Below are 20,937 nucleotides of genomic sequence, written 5' to 3'. Positions count from 1 at the left end.
GTAGGTTTCCAGCTGTTGGGTTTCTCTTTAGGTTTCACAGTCTCTATGGATCTTACAGTATCACAGTATCCATATTTCTGTGGTGGTTGCCCTTTTGAGCTTCTATCTGATCGTTTTAAAATGAGTGGAGGTTCTGTTGCTCCTTGCGGTGTGGTCCCCATTTCTCCTTCTGGCTCAGTAGAGTCTTCGGAAGGTAGACCTGCCGGTTCATCGGTGGTCACTACAGGTAACCAGGTACACCAATCTTCAGAAGCATCATCAGTAACCTCAGGATCAGATTCAGGTACACAGGGTGCTCTAGGCAAATTACGGTCATCCACAAACACAACATTACAAAGTTTAGTCTTATTCAGCTTTGGATCATAGACTCTGTAGCCTTTTCCCACTGAGGGATAGCCTACTATGAATCCAATCTCAGTTCTTGCATCAAGCTTCCCTCTATTTTCTCTAGGAACATATACATAGGCTTTTGCTCCAAAAGTTTTAATATGCTTAAGTCCTGGCTTCTTGCCAAACCAAGCCTGGAACGGAGTAATTCCTGTTACTTTTGAAGGTATTCTATTGTGAATATACACTGCTGTATTCACAGCTTCAGCCCATAGGTGATTAGGTAATCCAGAATGCATGAGCATTGCTCTGGTCATTTCCTGTAACACACCATTAAGTCTTTCTGCACTCCCATTCTGCTGTGGAGTTTATGGGACAGTCACTTTGTGTTCAAGCCCTTCTTCTGAATTCTTCTGAATAATTTCCCCTTCATCTCCTTTACCAAGATATACAGCATAATTATTTCTTATAAGCACTTGGCTTGAAAGTAAATTCTCAGTTGATTCAGATGCATAAGCTACATTTTTCAGTCTTACTGGCATTAAATCTCCATCAGCGGTAAGCAATTTCATTTTGATCTCACCCACACCATAAACGTGTAAGGGTTTCTGGTTGGCACCTATCATTTCAGGTCTCTTGACTTTCATCCAACTCTGAAAACATGTCTTTATATCGACAAATATGCATAGAAGATCCACTATCAATCAAAAATCTTCCTCTTTCACCAATAAAATTCACACTATTAACATGCATGGTACTTTCTCTGTTCTTTTCTTTGTTCCCACCTGGGCCATGTGACTTGGAAAGTTTCTGGTTTAAAAATTTCTGGCTGCTATTATTTCTATGGCCATGAGACGGCACCTGTGTTCCCTCATTTGAAACATGTGCTTTAACACTGCTATTCCTTTGTTCAGTAGCAGCATCACTCGTCTCCCACTCGGTATCAGCTCTGCAGCATATGACGTCCTGCTTTGCAGAGGCTGCCAAGCTATTCGGCCTAGAAGTTAGTCTGAAGAAGACAGAAGTTCTCCACCAGCCTGCACCCCAGGAAGATTATCACCCTCCCTGCATCACTGTGGGTGAATCAGTACTGAAGACAGTCCAGCAGTTCAGCTACCTGGGGTGCATCATCTCCTCAGATGCCAAAATTGACAAGGAGATCGACAACAGGCTGGCAAAGGCAAACCGTGCATTTGGCCGACTGCGCAAAAGAGTGTGGAGCAACAAGCACCTGAAAAAAGGCACAAAGATCAATGTTAACAAAGCGGTTGTGATGACAACCCTCATCTACGGCTCCGAATCGTGGGTTTTATACCGTCATCACCTGCGACTCCTTGAGCGCTTTCATCAGCGCTGCCTTCGCACCATCCTCAACATCCACTGGAGTGACTTTGTGACCAACACTGAAGTCCTCAAGAGGGCGGAGGTTACAAGCATCGAAGCACTGCTGTTGAAGACGCAGCTGCGCTGGGCAGGGCATATTTCTAGGATGGAAAACCACCGCCTTCCCAAGATTGCTCTGTATGGCGAACTTTCCACCGGCCATCGAAATAGAGGGGCACCAAAGAAGAGGTACAAGGACTCCTTGAAGAAATCCCTTGGCACCTGTCACATCAACCATCACCAGTGGTCTGACCTAGCCTCAGATCGCAAAGCATGGAGGCACACCATCCACCAGGCTGTCTCTTCCTTTGAGAACGCACGCATAGCTGGTCTTGAGGACAAAAGGAGATTGAGGAAGAATCGCACTGCTACAGCACCAACCCCAAATCAGACTTTTCCCTGCAGCCACTGTGGCCGGATCTGCCTGTCCCGCATTGGTCTTGTCAGCCACCAGCGAGCCTGCAGCAGACGTGGACTACTGCACCTTTCTTAAATCTTCGTTCGCGAAGTCAAGCCGAGAGAGAGAGAGAGAGCGAGAGAGCAGCATCACAATTATTACAATATCTTGCGATATGGCCTTTTTGCCTACATCTATGGCATATTATATCTCTTCTTGACTTATTCCTATACTGTGGTTTCAGGCTTAAAGCAGACATAGAATCAGTTCAGTGTCCTTGTCCCCAGATCTGGAGGCTGCTTCCTCCTTGATAGCATTTAACAGGCCTTCCAGACTCAGATCCTTTTGCAGTCTCAAAATCATCTTAATTGGTTTGTAAATACTGGGTAGAGCTTTCAATATAGTTGAGATTAAGTCTCTTTCTGCAATAGCCTCATTATGCTCCTGTAGTCTGGATTGCATGCACATAAATTCCTTCAGACATTTAGTCACATTCTCCCCTTATTGCATTTGAAAACCAAATATTTTGCCCTTTAATCATGAATAGTGCTTATGGGAGTTTTGTTATATTTATCTTTAAGGCATTCAAGCATTTCTTTTGCAGTTTTAAGAATGTGCAATTCAGGAATTTCTTATGCCACAATAGATTATAAAATGAGATTTTTTGCAAAACCATCTAGCTGTTTAAAATTTGATTTTTCTTGCTCATTCTCAGGGGGATTTTCAGACAAAACTCTTTCAGCATAAATCTCAAGTCTTTGCATTAGGAGCAAGAGCCAGAATGAGATTATTCTTACTTAACTTCAGGGTGCTAAATGCTATCACTGGTACTCACGGTACCAAAACCAAGATTTGCAGTGGCTGTTTCTGAAGACGTGGAAACAGAAGATCCAGTGGCTCCTGCTGCTCCTGCAGACGTGGAAACAGAAGGTCCAGTGGCTCCTCTCTCTGGGCTCGACACTTTTCACAGCAATCAGGCAGGACAGGGTTAAAGATTCTTCCTTCCTCACTGGAGAGAAAAGGCGGCTGAATGTGCATGCGTGATTGCAGCAAGGCTCTTCCAAGGTCTCCGACATAATCCACAGAAAAAGGGTTTAAAAGCTCCAAAAATTCTCTTTCTAGCCCATCTGAAGCTTTTAGACAAAAGTAGCAGCATTTCCAGATTGAGACAATCTGAATTCAAAGCTCATTTAAATCAGAACGCTTTTAGTAATGGCAAAAGAAAAAAAAGACATTGTTTTAAAATTGAGGCTTGTCTGCACAGCGTAGCAGCTTTTTGCCTGTTGCTTTCTATATATTCTCAAAGGCAATCCAGATTAAAAAATCATTTAGAGTTCAAGAAACAGACCATGCTTAGTTTTGTAGCAAAAATCGTCGACTGCTACCAATTTTGTTAGGGAATTCTGTTTGAAATTCTATTTCTTTATCTCAAACAGTGCGATGAATCACTGGATCAAATAATCATTGAGAGGCATTTAACATGAAAAGCAAAAACATATTTATTTCTACAGGGAAAGGGTACTGGGAGATAAAACAACAAACACTAAAGAACTACATCCTCACACTAGAAGATCATGTGCTTAATGGAGGACCACTTCCTCCTTCTTCTTGAACTCTCTGCCTGAACAGAGGAAGTCACCTGACTAACTGACCAAACAAACAAAACAGGTTTTCCCGCTTCTAGACCTTGATTGACAGCGGTAAGTATCTTCTTCCTAGGTCATGCAGACAATAGGGAATCAGGCACAGTGTTAACCCTATAATGACTGGAACTTTAGAACATTGCAAAGGACATACAAAACAGATATTTCCAACGCTCTAAGCCAAGCTAGATGGAGACTTGGAGAATGCATTTAAAGTCGCTTTATCTCCATATCTCCCATCTATTTGTTTTCCTTCCTGCCTGCCTTGCAGCTCTCAAACATCTGGCGTTCAGGCCTTGTGGCTCTCAAACATCTGACGTTTATTCTATGTGGCTCTTTTGTTAAGCAAGTTTGGCCACCCCTGATCTAACCCGTAACACAGGGCATAAGAACATAAGAGAAGCCATGTTGGATCAGGCCAATGGCCCATCCAGTCCAACACTCTGTGTCACACAGTGGCCAAAAAACCCAGGCGCCATCAGGAGGTCCATCAGTGGGGCCAGGATACTAGAAGTCCTCACACTATTGCCCCTCCTAAACACCAAGAATACAGAGCATCACTTGCCCCAGACAGAGAGTTCCAACAATACGGTGTGGCTAATCGCCACTGATGGACCTCTGCTCCATATGTTTAATAAGAACATAAGGGGCCAGGAAAGCAATGGCATCCGCCAACACCTTTCTTGGCACTCTCCAGATTTTTTCAAAAAGTGGGGCCAGGTGAGCTTCTGATTGCCCAGCTGAGATCTGATTGACTGTGAAGATTAAAACAACATTTCAGCAACAAGCTGCCATTTCAGAGTTGGTTTTGTTCTCTCTCTTGGACTCTACTTTCCCAATATATTTTTTAAAAAATTTGTCCCTCTTATCTCTTGGACTTGGGCTTCGCAGGTGTTCGTTTGGTGGTTGTGCTCACTGTGTCAGAATTCAAAGTGTGCCCACGGGCTCGAAAAGGCTGGGGATCCCTGCTCTAATGTATCAGAGGAAAGGCACTCTGACTCACGACAGCTGATGCTGGAATCAATTCTGGTATCCTTTAAGGTGCTCCCGGAGTCTTGTTTTACTTTGCTGCTACATTAATAACACAGCTACCCATCTAGAATTTACCAGGAACACTGGGTGCACTTGCGGTGACTCAACAGTGATGAAAATTCATTTTGCGTATGCTCAGGGACACTCTTTATTACAGCTTCTCTTCTTCCAGGTGCTGGAGGGAAAAGAGGGTCTGAGACTAAGGCCTGGTAATCGTAAACCATGCCGTGTTTAATTTGATGCAAATTTTTTTTTAAATGAAAAAGAGAGCAAAGAACAGGTCCAGCCAATTCCCTTTGAGTCACCTCTCCCCGTCTTTCCCCCTTTCTTGTCTCATCTCGGCATGTAGACAGCTCTAGAACACCCCGTCTGCAAAAAGACTCCATCCTTCTTTTTCTCTCCCACCCTTCCCTGGTGCCTGAACGGTTAATTATATCGAGCAGTGTGATACGAACATCAGTAGGCAGTAGGTGACCTTATGAATGACTATCATGGTGTTAGTCAGGCTGATGAATGGGAGGGGGGGGAAATAAAGGCCGGGAGGGGAGGGAAAGGGAGGGGTGAGGTGGGAAGACAAATTTCCCGTTGCCATGGCACTCCATGCAGGATTTGGTTTGCTTGCATCACTGTCAGACCTATATCCCCTAATGGAACTAAAGTGAGACAGAGAGAGGGAGAGAGAAAAGGGAGAGACAGACACGGTTCCCTTTCCAACCTGCCTCCCTCTCTGGCCTTACAAGGGATTTCTCCTTTCCAAGCATTAGCAAGTGATAGAGCTCGACGCCTGTGTGTGTGCGTGTATGTAGATGTGTGCGTGTCTGTATGTGTGGATCTGCAGAGATTTAAAAGCCCAGGCGTACAATAGTAGTCGAAGAGGGGAGAGGAGGGGGGGGGGTGCAGTGCCAGCAGCTGCTCATATTCTGGTGACGTCTGCTCCATCACCAGCTAGGGAGGAAAGAAGCAAGAGAGAGAAGAGAGAACGAGGAACTGAGAGGGCCAGAGAGCGAAAGTCCTCCAAATTCTCAAAGGAGGTAGAGAACGCTTTCTTGTGTGCGTGCCAATGCTTTTTGGGGACCTTCCTTTTGGAGATGGACGGCCTCCTTCTCCACTTCTCTTGGTTTTCCTCCTCCACCTCCTGAGGATCTCTTGATCCCCTACCAGATGCATCAGGACTTCCCAGGAGGGCTTTCCCATAGCTGGAAATGATCTCCGTCAGATGACTCTGGCTTTTGGGGGGGGGACCCTTCTGCCGAGCCATGGAGATCAGTCTATTGGGACTTCTTCTCTGGTGCTTCCATCTGGAACTCCTCTGGGCAGCCGGGATCCTTCAACATCGCATTGCTCCATCCAAGGCCAGGACACCCAAAACGAAGGAAGGGATGCCTCCCTCCTCATCTTCTCTGGCCTCACCTTCCACCTGGGTGCCCACTCCGAACATGGATAAGTCGGATCCTGAGGGATCAGAGGCAGCAATGACTTTCCTATACTCTGGGGACACATCGCGTCTCTCACAAGCCAACTGTTCTCAGAGATTTGAGGTGAGGGATGTGGGGAAGTCCTCTAGCCCTCCTCTGGCCTTGCGTTCTTCTTTGCGCAGTGCTATCGAAACCCTAGCCCATGCCACCAATTTCCTCAACATGGTCTTCCAGACCAATGACATCCGTGAGTCGAGCGTGAAAGAAGATGTGGAATGGTACCATGCTTTGGTCCGGAGCATCATGGAAGGAGATTCCCAAGTGTACCGAGCCATGCTGACCTTCGATGCTCACCCGGTGTCTTCCAAGCCGCAGCTGATGCTCCAGGCCACCAAGGAGAACAATGAGATATTTCTCCAGGATCTCTCTGCCTATGCTGAAAGCCTGAGGAACCTGACTTGGGAAAATGAGTGGTACAACTTCTTCCGGTTTCAGAAGGCCCCGACTCTCTTCAAGCGAATCCTCAGCAACGATCTCAAGACCCTGGATACTCCCAAATGGAGCCGGGGAGATAGCTATGTGATGGATACAGACCATATCAAGTGGTCAGCACCTTTCCTGGAATGTGAGGATGGGAAATTCTTGTCCAGCTGGATGGTCACACTCTCCTCTTCCTTCTATGGCCTCAAGCCTGACCTGAAACCAGAATTCAAGTGAGTGGGGATGGGAAACATGAGGGGTGATAGCGTGTAAGGAGAATGTGTGAATAAGAGGTTGCTCCATGCCATTTTTTAATGGCACTGTATATCACTTGACCCTTAGCTATAGAAGTCTTTTACTAATATTTATATCAGAGGTGGCCAAACTTGATTAACATAAGAGCCACATAGAATAAATGTTTGAGAGCCACAAGACATGAACATCAGGTGCTTGAGAGCTGGAAGGAAGGAAGGAAAAGGTGGGAAAAAAGCAAACAGATGGGGGGAGGGACATGGAAGTGGAAAGAAAGCAACTTTAACTTTAAATGCTTTCTCCAAGTTGCTCACAAATGCCTTCTCCAAGCCAGCCAATGGGGCAGAGGGGGTTTTGAGAGCCATACAATATGTGTGAAAGAGCCACATGTGGCTCCTGAGCCTCAGTTTGGCCACCCCTGGTTTATATCCTGCTGGATAGCCCACCAGGCTCTGGTGTGTGTGTTTCTGTGTATGTGTGTGTAAGTGCCATCAAATTGCTTCCAACTTATGCGGATCCTATTAATTACTTCCAAAACACCCTATCGTTAACAGCCATTCTCGGGTCTTGCAAACCGAGGGCTGTGATCGAGTCAAGCCATCTCATGTTGGGTCCTTCCTCTTTTCCTGCTTTTAATCTTTAACTTTTCCTAGCATGATTCTCTTTTCCAGTTACACTTGTCTTCTCATAATGGAGCCAAAGTATGATGGCTTCTAGGCATTTTAGCTTCCAGGGAGAGCTCTGGCTTGTTTTCGTTCAGAATTCACTTGTCTCTTTGGTGGTCCACGGTATTCATAAAGCTCTCCTCCAACACCACATTTCAAAAGAACTTTCTCCCCGTCAGCTTTCTTCATTGTCCAACTTGCACACAGGTGCATATAGGCTCCTCTAGCAGTTTACAATACTATTACAAAAAGCCCTGTCCCAGAAGACAGTAGTAATAAAATGATTGTTGAGTATTATTTTCATCAATAACAACAATAATAAATTAGGAAGGATGTGCAGAGAGATTTTTCTTCACTGCTAAGTATCCACTGCTTAGCCCTATTACCAAAAGAATGTTGAATAAACCAGAGTTCATTTCTGCAATAAAGAGATCCTGGAATTCAGGCTTGACAAGAACGAGCCCAGATGTCTGATATGGAGGCCCCCAGGCCCAAATTCCAGTGGGTTGAACTCAGGGATGATGTTGAAGCACTGAACACATACTTCATCTCTCTCTGTCTTGCAGTATGATTTCCTATGTTTCATGGCAAGCCCTTATGAACCCTGGCTCAAGGTACCTTCTGGGACCTTCCGCTTACTGTTATATTGCTGCAGAAGCTGACTATGAAAGGAAGAGAAAGTCCCTTCCAAGCTTCTCCTGTTTTAGCCTTTCCTCCTAACCAGGCCTCAGATTCAGCAGGAGCTCACAAGAGCATAGCTCCTGAACTTTTCTGAGGGTCTTCCTTCCTCCTCCCTAACTTGTCCATTGAATAGTAGGTGCAGCTGCATAACAATCCCTGGATGAGCTCCACCACCTATTCTACAAAGCGACCGCTGCTCATAACAGTGTGCTCTGACCTCAGTGGCCCAGTATAGCCTGATCTCATCAGATCTCAGAAGCTGCTAAGTAGGGTCAGCTCTGGTTAGTACTTGGATGAGAGACCACCAAGGGTTGCTACATGGAGGCAGCCAATGGTGAAATACCTCTGTTTGTCCCTTACCCTGAAAACCCTACTGAGTCGCCATACGTTGGCCGAGATTTGATGGCACTTTCCACCCCTACAAAGTAGAAGAGGTTTTAAATCTATATTCCCAGGGGTCCTTTCGTAGAAAAAGAGGTGATGAAGCTCATTAGCACAGCTCATTTGCATAACTCATTTGCACATGCCACACACCCCTGTCTTCACTGGGAGGTGTACTAAATTATATCAGCTCAGCATCTACCTTAAAATGCTTATTGAATTAAAATTGTCATAATCAAACCTTACTTCCATCATACTTTTTAAATTACTTTCTCCTATGTGGCCACAGTGGCATGATGAAGATTTCCATCTGTCTGCTTTATATGTTTTGGTTATTTTCCCTTTTTTTTTTGTGGGGAAAAATATTAGAAAGTTTGTCAACTCTTGGAGTTCAGCGAAATTCTCACAGGGGGTTTGAACAATGGAGTCCAGAAGCAAGCTTTTTTGGCGGGGGGGGGGGGGGGGGGAAAGAAAGCACAATAAAATTTAGAGGTTCCAGAGCTCCGCTCCTGTGAGCTCCTGTCCAAAACCAGGCCTGTATATACCCCACTTTTCTTTATCCTAAAGTGACTCCAAGCAGTTTACAATCTCTTTCCCTCCCTCTCCCCACAACAGGCACTTTGTGAGGTAGATGGGACTGAGGGAGTTCTGAGGGAACTGTCACTGACCAAGGTCACCCACCCAGCAGGCTTCATGTGGAGGAGGAATGGGAAATTCAACCCGGCTCTCTAGATTAGTCTGCTACTTTTAACCACCACACCACATTGGCTCTCCTGAACTGTCCTAAATAAAAGTACTGTTCTAAACAATCACCCGCGTGGTTGACTGGAAGTCTCCGGTATACAAAGCTTACCTAACTGTTCACCTAGAGGCCACTCTTGTTCACCACAGGCAGCCAGGAAAATGGCTTTTTACAACATGCTATATTATTCTATTAAATTTTACAAGCCTATTCTATAAATCTGCAGGGTGTCTCGTCCTGCTCAGAAGCTTTGCCTTCCGGCCTAGAAAACCCTTCCCTCTAATCCCAAGTGTGGGCGAGTTAACAATGGCAAAAGAAGGGCAGCTCTGCCCATCCTCAAAGCACCCTTTCCCCCCTCCTAATTTTACACTGAACAGTCTCAATTTGAGCCTTAAGATTTTGAGCCTTCAGAGCTGAAACCAGTAGACAGGGGAAGAGGTTGTTGGGGAGGGGTCTCCTTTAACCACCCAAATGGCTATACTGGGGGTGGGGTGGTCATTGGGATCTCCATGGACAAAAGCCATGTGGGACAGGGTCTGTAGTAAGGAGGGGAATTAAGTGAGGCTGAGTAGAAAAAAGTTGGCTGGATCCAACTAATTGGGCTGAATCAAATAAGCCTTTCTGTTGGTGAAAAACAAAGGAAGGTTCTCTAACCACCCACAAAGGCTATACTGAGGGACTTAGGAGAGCCAATCTGGTGTAGTGGTTAAGAGCGTGGACTCTAACCTGGGAGAACGGAGTTTGATTCCCCACTTCTCCATATGCACCCACTGGAATGACCTTGGGTCAGTCATAACTCTCTCAGAGCTGTTCAGCTCAAGAGCAGTTCTCAAAAGAACTCTATCAGCTCCACCTACCTCTCAGGGTGCCTGTTGAGGGGAAATGAAGGGAAAGGAGATTGTAAGCCATTCTGAGACTTCAAGTGAAGGGTGGGGGGAAATTCAATCTCTTCTTTTCTTCATCTTCTCTTCTCCAAAAGCCACGTGGGTTTCAGGCCCATGGTAAGTAGGGGAACAGGGTGAGATTGAGCAAGAAAGCTAGCTGAATTCAACCCATAGTTCTGAAATATGAACACCTTTCTTTTTAACTTCCATAGGGAGGGAATGCAATAGAATTTAAGTGTCCATTACTTCTTATATGTATCTCAGAACATAGCTATATGGTATAGAATCTGGAGAGTATTACTTTTTTCAAAGACACATCTTTTCCTCTCATAAAACACTAAAAAACATCGGACTTGACTGTGCGACTGAATAACAAGAAATCCAAATTGCAACTGCATGTACAATTTACCTTGTCCCAACCAATAGACACCCTCAGGGGTCATTTAGTAGAAAAATATGTGCAGGAGCTCATTAGCACAACTTATTTGCACATGTCACACACGCCTGACATCACCGGAAGTACTAAATTATATCAGCTCAGCATCTACTTTAAAATGATTCTTGAATTATAATTGACATAATAAAACCTTACTCCCATCTTACTTTTTAAATTACTTTCTCCTATGTGGCCACAGAGGCATGATGAAGATTTTCATCTGTCTGCTTTATATGTTTTGATTCTTTTCCCATTTTTTGTGGGGGGAACGTTTGTCAGATCTTCGAGTTCAGCAAAATTCTCACAGGGGGTCTGAATAATGGAGCCCAGAAGCAAGTATTTTTTGGGGGGGAGGTGGGCTAAGAATAGGGTTGCCAATCCCCAGGTGGGGGCAGGGAACCCCCCGGTTTGGAGCCCCCCCCCCGCTTTAGGGTCGTCAGAAAGCGGGGGGAGGGGAGGGAAATGTCTGCTGGAACTCTGTTATTCCCTAAGAAGATTTATTCCCATAGAAAGTCATGGAGAATTGATCCATGGGTATCTGGGGCTCTGGGGGGGGCTGTTTTTTGGGGTAGAGGCACCACATTTTCAGTATAGCATCTAGTGCCCCTCCCCAAAATACCCCCCAAGTTTCAAAAAGATTGGACCAGGGAGTCCAATTCTGTGAGCCTCAAAAGAAGGTGCCCCTATCCATTATTTCCTATGGAAGGAAAGCATTGAAAAGGTGTGCCGTCCCTTTAAATGTGATGGTCAGAACTCCCTTTGGAGTTCAATTATGCTTGTCACAGCCTTGATCTTGGCTCCACCCCAATGTCTCCCGGCTCCACCCCCAACGTCTCCTGACTCCACCCCCAAAATCCCCAGATATTTCTTGAAATGGACTTGGCAACCCTAGCTAAGAAAGAAAAAACAAAATAAATTTTAGAGGTTTCAGAGCTCCACTCTTGTGAGGCCTGGATCCCCTAGATCTGCAAAGAATGTCTGACTGTGCCCTTAGAGCTTATTAGGAAATGAAATTCCATTTCAAACATACTTGATGTATGTTGCCCAGAGCCCAGTTTAGGCTGGGATTGGGAGTTTCAGTAAATCGAATTTGATGATGATGATGCTGTTGTTGACACTGTTTGCAGGATATTCTGAAGACTGACCAGATTTCTCTTTCTAGGACTGCCAGCTTAGCCTTGCAAATAAGTCCATGTAAGTTACTAGCCTGGAAACATTGGTAACACATCCGCCCATGCATAACTGTAGGCAGATGGTCTTATTAAAAAAGCAACAAAACTTGAATCAGGAAGTTTCGTATTTGGCATAAATTCACGAGGTGACTTTAGGTCAGCTGTCTCAGCGGCAGGTAAATTGGGAAATTAAATTTCCCTAGAAAAAAGGCCTGGGAGAGAAAGTGGCATAGTATAGCCTGATCTTGTCAGGTCTCAGAAGCTAAGGTGGGTCGGTAACTGGAAGTAAGATCCCTGGGGAAGACTCCACAAGGGAAGGCAAACACCTCTGTTTCTCACCTGCCTTGAAAGCCCCTTGCGGGGGTTGGTGTAAATCAGCTGTGACTGGATGGCACTTTACACACACACCCACACAGAGAAAGGTCTGCATCACTTCTGTGATGTCACTTCCCATCTGGGTGTTCCTGGGCAGGCAGCAACCGGAAAAAACCAGCAGTAGCCTCCCCCCCCCCATCACAGCTGTTGTCACTTCCTCTTCACGATGGCAATCCAAGTGCAAGTATTGGAATGACAACGTCCAGGGCTTTTTTTTGTGGCAGGAACTCCTTTGCCTATTAGGCCACACACCCCTGATGTAGCCAATCCAAGACTTACAATAGGCCCTGTACTAAGAGCCCTGTAAGCTCTTGGAGGATTGGCTACATCAGGGGTGTGTGGCCTAATAGGCAAAGGAGCCCCTGCTAGAATTCTATCTCTGGACCCTGTACGAAGAGCTCTGTAAGCTCTTGGAGGATTGGCCTAATAGGCAAAGGAGTTCCTGCTACAAAAATAAAGCCCTGAAACGTCCATGCCTGGCCCACCTCCTTGTGTGGTGGCCACTGCCCCACTCACCCCTGGGCTGCTGTTTTCATGAGGAGGGAACAGCAGGCACAGCCTCTTCTTTCTCAGGAGGAGAGCAGCCTGGGCAAGCAGTGGCCACTACAACAATGGAAGAGGCGCTTGCCTTCTTTGTAAGGAGAAGCTGGACTACATCTTGGGTTATCTTCCAGGGCACTTGCCCACTGGAACTTGCCCCTCCATGCTGGCTCTCTGAGCATCCATTGGGAATGTGAGAGGAGGAGGTGGAGGTTGGATTTATCCCCTGCCCTTCACTTGAAGTCTCGGAGTTGCTTATGATCTCCTTCCCTTCCTCTCCCCACAACAGACACTCTGTGAGGCAGGTGGGGCTGAGAGAGCTCTGACAGAAACGAGAACAGCTCTGAGAGAACTGTGACTGACCCAAAGTCACCCAGTTGTTGCATGAGGAGAAGGAAATCGGATCCAGTTCTCCAGATTAGTGTCGGCCACTCTTAACCACTACACCAAACCGGCTCTCATAACAACCAGCTGACCCATGAGGTCTTGCAGGGCACACCTCATTTGTCCCCTGCATTCCCCTTTCCTACTGCATTTCCTCTTTTCCTATCCACAGCAGCCCCCATAGCTTCTCCTCTTTCTTCACTCCCTCTCCCTAGTTCCACACACAATTGCTGAGTGGTCTGCATGGGGCATAGTTGCAGAGGAAGTGCCCATGCAAATACCACTTCTCCCAACCAGTTATGCTGGTTTGGGAACATAGTTGGGAAGGGAGGGTATGAGTGGGCACCTCCCCTGCGTATTTGCCTCATGCAGACCTCTTGGCAGTCATGTGGAAGCAGGGAGTGGGGCCAGCACACATGCCCATTCTCCAGGGCAGGAATGCACAGGAACGCAGGAATGCACAGGAACGCACAGGAACAGGAATGAGCAGGAATGCACAGGAATGCAGTTCGGCTGGCATGGTATCAGGGGTGTGGCCTAATATGCAAATGAGTTCCTGCTGGGCTTTTTCTACCAAAAAAGTCCTGCCATTCTTCCTCCCTGCTTGGTGAGTGTCCACATCTCAGAAGGCTTCTCTCACCCACCAACCAACATACCTTTACCTGCCCTGCCCCTATTTTCAGTTTTCCCTCTTTCCTGCCCCCCTACCAATTTCTTACTTTGGTTTGGGGTACTGCTTAAGTGCAGTGGATGCTAATCTGGAGAACTGGGTTTGATTCCCCACTCCACATAAAGCCAGCTGAGTGACCTTGGGTCAGCTGCAGTTCTCTCAGAGCTCTCTCAGCATTACTTACCTCACTTGGTGTCTGTTGTGAGGTGAGGAAGGGAAGGTGATTGTAAGCCACTTTGAGCCTCCTTAGGGTAGAGAATGGTGGAGTATAAAGCCAACTCTTCATCTTCTTCTTCCTCCTCTGCCACCAATCTAGTTACCTAACTTTTTCTGTTCTCCTTAGCTTCTCCCTCTTCTTTTCCCTTTCCCTTCCATCCTTCCCTCATTTTATATATTTCTGTCCCCACCCTACACCTTTGAGTGATAGAAACTAAGTCTTGGAAGGCTCCGCTTGTTGTGGTTGCCTAGCTACCTCCCCCAGGGCCACTGAGATCTCAGAATGTAGTTTCACAAGATCTCAGTGGACATTCCTCTCTTTAAGGTACTGACAACATTGCTTCTATTATTTGGGATTTCTTGATCCATACTCTAGGGCCTCCGTTCAGAATTAGATAAAATGATCCTAGTGTCCCACATAATAAGATTGTTGTAAGAATTCCAACAAGACAATGTAAGGAAATCCTTTAAGAAGTTGAAAGGACTATGCGCCTGGTATGTATTATTCACCAGTAGGAATCAACTATGTCACGAATGAATCATGAAAATTTGTATTCACTGTGAGAGAGATTATGTGGTATATTGGTTAATGAGTCAGACCAGATGCAAATCCATACTCTGTTACAAAGTATACTAACCTTGGACTAGTCATTATCTCTCAACTGAACTTACTTCATATGGGTACAGGAAGATCTGAGTATGCCCCCTTGAGTCCTTTGGAGGAAGGGTAGAATCAAGATATGCTAGATCGGGTGGCCGAACTGCAGCTTTCACACATATTGTGTGGCCCACTGCCCCATCCACTGACTTGGAAAAGGCATTTCTCTCTTTCAGTCACTTTTCCAAGTCAAGCTAGCTGGTGGCTTGGAGAATGCATTTATAATTAAAGTTACTTTCTTTTCACCTCTCCCTCCCCCCATCTATTTGTTTTCCTTCCTACCTCCCTTCCTTTCTTGAGGCTCTCGAACATCTGACGTTTATTCTATGTGGCTCTTATGTTAAGCAAGTTTGGCTACCCCTGTTCTAGATAAAAAGAAAGATATTGATGAAATAGTCAGGATTCAGAGAAACAATAGAATTGTGAAGAATATCTGGGAAACAAATTCTATGAGAGACTGAAAAGACCAGCTATTTCTTTAACAGGCCTGCGTCACCTCAGACCCTCCAAATGCTCTCCTAAATTTATGCAATTATAGGGTTGCCAACATCCAGGTGGTAGCTGGAGGTCTCCTGGGATTACAACACACCTCCAGGAGAAAATGGCCACTTTGGAAGATGGGACTCTATGGAATTATGCTCCATCAATGTCCCTCCCCTCCCCTGCTCAGGCTTCACTCCCAAACTCTCCAGGTATTTCCCAACCTGGAACTGGCAATCCCTAATGATCGACAAAGGAGAGCTTTGAGGAATTTTCTGCAAGTGATGCCTTTGTGTCGCTTATTGAGAGCAGAGAGGCAATCGATGCCTGCCTGTATATATATTTTTAGCTTTTTATATAACTGGTGTCATGCCCCTGTTGCCCCCTGGGGGGTCCCCTGGTGGCCAGCCCTCTCGGTGGACACTCGAAGCCAGCTGTGGAGATCTCAGAATTGGATAGCGGTGGGATTACATCACCCAGCCTCCTATCCCTGGTGGTGTTTTAGGGCTCCTTCTTTCTGAGCGGGCAGCCCTCTTTTCACATCCACCATCTTTCCTCCCTGACCCGTCAGTGCGGCTTCCTTTTATTCCTCTGGGAGCCCCACCCCTTCCCTCCTGCCCCCTCCCCAGGCTGGCCCTGCCCCTCTTCATAAGCCCCAACGCTGAGCCCGGGTGCCCTCAGGTGAGGCCTTCCTCCAGCTCACGTGCCGGCCATCTGGTGGGCTGGGCTGTGGGGCCGCTGCCGTGGCTCAGGCCAGGCCTCGCAGGCTCATTGCTGGCTGGCCCCAGCTCCTCCCTGGGGGCTGGTCGGTTCCTTCCACATCGGGTGGCCTTGGGGTCTAGCACGGCCGCCGCACGATCCTCCAGGTTCCTCGGGCCGCAGGGAGGTGAGTGGGGGTGTCGCGGGCGTCCCCGGTGCCTGCCGGGAGGGTCTTTCGCTGGCGGGGCTTGTCTGGGTTGTCTGCCGACGCAGGTGTGATGGTGGCGGGGGGGGGAGGGGGCAGCCTCCCTCCCCTCTGGCTGAGTCCTGAGGAGGGACACTGGCCTCAGGCCTTGAATTCAGCAGGAGCTCACAGAAGCACAGCTCCTGAACGTTTCTGATGTCCCCCCTCCTCCTTCACACCTACCTTGCCCATTGAATAGTAGGTGCAGCTGCATAACAATCCCTGGATTAGGAGAGTGGGTAGCAGCCAGCCAGCCACCAGGGGCTTTGCCATGCCCCCAGGAACCCTCATTAACCCTTTGAGAAGCCCATGCCACCCTTTCTCCACTTCTGATGTGATTCTGGGTGGCGAGTGGCTTGCTGGCCTTTTGACTGGAGGGGGCAGCCAAGGAGAGTCGCAGGTGAGCAAGGACTGCTTGGGCTGGCTGGATCTCTAGCCAGTCCAAGCAGGCCTCGCTCGCCCAGGGCTCTCCTTTCTTGCATCGGGTTGCTTTTGGCTGGTGTGGGGGCATATGCTAATGAGTTATGCTAATGAGCTCCACCACCAATTTTTCTACAAAATGACCCCTGGCTGGCCTCATTCTATAGTTCTATTGTTTTGTTGATTTTTGCCATCTTCTGAGCATGGAGCGGGGTCACTGTGGGGTGGGGGGAGGTAGTTGTGAATTTCCTGCATTGTGCTGATGACCCTGAAGGTCCCTTCCAACTCTATGGTTCTATGATTGAGTGAAGCAGCTTTTTTTGCTGTTGTCTTTTTTCTGTTTATGCTGGGTTTTGTTACTTTTTTGGTCCATTGTTAGATGTTTTTGTGTTTGATTGTTTCAGTTTATAACTGGTTGTTATTTATAATTGACTGAATGTGTCATGGTTTTATTTGTTTGTTTATTTGATTTACGGAGTTGCCAGCTCTGGATTGTGGAATTCCTGGAGATTTGGGGGGTGGAGCCTGGGAGGGCGGGGTTTGGGGGAGGGAGGGACCTCAGCAAGGTATAACACTCCAAAGCAACCATTTTATACAGGGGAGCTGATCTTGGTCTGGAGATCAGTTGTAATGGCAGGTCTCCAGGTGCCACCTGGAGGTTGGCAACCCTATTATGCTATGCTTTTCTTGGAGACTCAAGGTGAATTACAAAATTATAAATGCAACAAATACAGTGAACATGATAAACTAATAATAAGTACAATTAAACTACCTATTTCCACAAATATTAAAAATTACTCATATTAAAAATTACTTTATAAGAAAGGCTGTCCATATCGTGCAGAATGATAAAAATATAGAAGCCTTCTTGTCCTCTTCCTGACCCCTGATCTGGCATAGGGATGCTGGGCCATGCCGTCACTCTCTGGGAGGTGTTTGGAGGCGTGGCATGAGAGAGAAGTGCCCCCAGTGACGCTCTAGGAATCTTCAAAACACTATGGTAAATGCTATAGAGATTTAGTCTGTTCCTGTTAAGGAGGGAGTGATGTAATTTCTGGGCCTTCACCTGGAAGTAATGTCAAATCAGCAGTAGCAATGTCTCCCTCCTTCCCTCAGTTTTCTTCTTGCTGCTCACCAGAACAACAGTGGGCACCTGGCAAACCTGTGCGTGGGGGTCACAACAGAGAATGCTGTGGGCAGCTTCTGATCTGACCTGTTTGCAGGGCATCAACTTCAGAAGGCCTACCTGTCTAGGGTTGCCAGCTCCCGGTTGGGAAATACTTGGAGCTTTTGGGAGCAGAGCTGGAAGATGACAGAGTTTGGGGAGGAAAAGGACTTCAATGCCATGGAATACATCTTCCAAAGAGGACATTTTCTCCAGGTGAATTGATCTTTGTTGCCTGGAGAGCAGTTGTAATAGTGGGGGGATCTCTAGCCACCAGCTGGAGGCCGGCAACTCTATGCCTGTTGCAAGCCACTGTCTTTTCTGCTGAGGCCAGCTTTTATGGAGAGGCGGCGAAGAAATGAACTAAATCGATAAAATAAAAAATTAAATTAAATATGGATTAACCTTGGGAAAAGATTATGGGCTGCTGCTGAGTGCAGGCTCTCTTCCCCCCTCCACCATTATTTTGGGAACTGATATATTGACTGATCTGTGACTTCAGAAACAACCACCAAGGGCTGACCACCCTGCTTTCTTCAGCAAAGAGCCCGGTTGGTAAACATCTATGCAGGGGGTTTTTTTGAGCAGGAACGAAGTTCCGGCTGGCTTGGTGTCAGGGGGTGTGGCCTAATATGAAAATGAGTTCCTGCTGGGCTTTTTCTGCCCAAAAAAGCCCTGCATTTATGATGGATTTCCACCCACACGTCAGGTGACCATACTCAGAGAGGCAAGCAGCAAAAAGATGGAGTGAGGCCTCCCTCCTCACTTCCTGGGGCTTTTCAGTTCAGGAAAAAAGACTGGGAAGGGGGAATGCAATCAAGGTTTATAAAATTATGCATGGAGTTAGGGTTGCCAGGTCCCCCCTGGCTAGGGTTGGTGGGCAATAGATTAAAGGCAGGGAACAGGAAATCATCTTTACTAAAGAAAATCTCCACATCCACAGGCAGCAAACCTCTGAATCTCAGTGCTAAGAGGTGACTTCAGAGGGAACATTTTGGCCTCTGAGCCCTGTTTGTTGGCTCTCTGGGGCAACTGGCTGGCCATGGTGGGCTATATTAAATGGACCAGTGCTTTGATCCAAACGAGCTCTTTTTAACATTCTTTCTGTGAGAGGCATATGTAGAAGCCCAGAATGCAGGGGACACAAGATAACTCTAAGCTTCTGAAACCCCAGAAGAGGATGTAACACTTGACACAATGGGGGGCAAAGACAGGGCTGGATTAACAATTAGGCCAAGTAGGCACTCGTTTATGGGCCCTCACGCCTTTAGGGGCCTTGGGCCAGCTTCCCCTCCCATTTCCCCCCCTGCTTGCAGCCCTTCCAGCCTGCACACACAGCCAGTAACTGAGCCGCTGTTTGCCCAACTTGCCTGGTACGGCTGCTGCTGGTGTCATAGCCAAGTTTGCCTCTCTCTGCCTCTCCCCCACAGCTTTGTCAAAGGGGCTTTTGAGAAGGTGCCTGCAGGCTGCAGTGGGGGCCGCAGGTGGTGGGATGGGCACTTGTGAGGGGGGAGCGAGATGTTGACTGCCTAGGGGCCTCCACAGGGTTTAATCCAGCACTGGGCAAGGAGCTCACCTCAGGTTACAAATATAGGGAATACAGGGGAGCCATTTTTGCCTGATATGACCATTCTGGAACCTCATTTCACTATGGCTATCTGCTGCCACAACTACAGAGGTGAAAGGCAACTCCAAGATGATGCTGGCTGGTTTCTCAAAGTGGTTGCATGGGCAGCCATCATGTTACTCAAGATGGCGCTACCCTACAGTCATCGCCATCCTACATAAGAACATAAGAGAAGCCATGTTGGATCAGGCCAATGACCCATCCAGTCCAACACTCTGTATCACACAGTGGCCAAAATATACACACACAAACTGTGGCTAATAGCCACTGATGGACCTCTGGCTCCATATTTTTATCCAATCCCCTCTTGAAGCTGGCTATGCTTGTAGCCGCCGCCACCTCCTGTGGCAGTGAATGCCACATGTTAATCACCCTTTGGTGATTCTCTACCAGCACAGCAGGAGGAAACCAATCAGCTGCAAGGAGGGTGACAGCAACAAAGGAGAAGATGAGTTAGGGCTGCCATCTTGCAGTCTTGCCAGATTATCGGCACCTTTAATAAAATGGATTCTGAATGAGAAATTGCTGTCATTCTAGCTCCCAAGGCTGCCAGCCTCCATGTGGTAGCTAGAGATCACTTGGAATTACCATAGAGTTGCCAGCCTCCAGGTGGGGCCTGGAGATGTCCTGCTTTTACAACTGATCTCCAGCTGGCAGAGATCAGCTCCCGTGAAGAAAATGGCTGCTTTGGAGGGTGGACTCTGTGGCATTGTACCATGCTGAGGCCCCTCCTCTCCCCAAACCTCACCCTGTCCTAGATCCACCCCCAAAGTCTCCAGGTATTTTCCAACACAGACCTGGCAACCATAATCACAGGTCTCCAGACAACAGAGGTTAATTCCCCTGGAGGAAATGACTGCTTTGGGAAGTGGACTCAATGGAATTATACTCTGCTGAAGTCCCTGTTATCCCCAAACCCCACCCTCCACAGACTCCACCCCCAAAATTTCCAACTGTTTCCCAGACCACCTAGAGACAGCATTTCCTGTCCTATTCCCACCATGCTCTCTTTGCTCACATTTAAGGGGAGGGGAACCTGTCTGTAAAGGTAATCCTGTACAAGCACCGGGTTGTTACCAACCCATGGGCTGACGTCACATCAGGACATTTTCTTGGCAGGCTTTTTACGGGGTGGTTTGCCATTGCCTTCCCGAGTTATCTACACTTTACCCCCAGCAAGCTTAGTACTCATTTTACCAACCTTGGAAGGATGGAAGGCTGAGTCGGCCTTGAGCCAGCTGCCCGAACCCAGCTTCCACCGGGATCAAGCTCAGGTTGTAAGCAAAGCTTGGACTGCAGTACTGCAGCTTTCTATTCTGCACCTAGAAGCCAAAAATAGAATGTAAAACTGTGGCCTAGAATCCTGTCCCTGATGTGCTAGGGTGTTTGTTTTAGGGTTTTTGTTTCGTTTGTGTCTCTTTTTTTTGCTGGGGATGGGATGGTTACTGGCAGGTGTCTGTTTTAAAAGGCAGGAAGGCAACTAGCGCTGTCAGCCTCCAGGTGAAGCCCCCAGAATCACACCTGATCTCCAGACTACAGAGATAATTTCCTCTGGATAAAATGGCTGCT

General features: G+C 47.2%; 1 protein-coding gene across 1 annotated transcript in view; it reads left to right on the top strand.

Annotated features, from left to right (window-relative positions):
* The first annotated feature begins 5,741 nt into the window (after positions 1–5,741).
* The window catches only part of GPR179 (G protein-coupled receptor 179), an 83,613-nt gene continuing 68,417 nt past the window's right edge, over positions 5,742–20,937 (top strand). The window contains exon 1 of the mRNA XM_060256188.1: positions 5,742–6,910. Coding sequence (XP_060112171.1) covers positions 6,039–6,910 — 872 coding nt within the window. The 5' untranslated portion in view covers positions 5,742–6,038. The remainder of the gene's footprint in view (positions 6,911–20,937) is intronic.

Source organism: Heteronotia binoei, chromosome 15 (assembly GCF_032191835.1).
Source record: "Heteronotia binoei isolate CCM8104 ecotype False Entrance Well chromosome 15, APGP_CSIRO_Hbin_v1, whole genome shotgun sequence".
NCBI lineage: Eukaryota > Metazoa > Chordata > Lepidosauria > Squamata > Gekkonidae > Heteronotia > Heteronotia binoei.
Note: the sequence above shows the minus strand (reverse complement) of the source record. Positions and strands in the feature narration are given on the sequence as shown.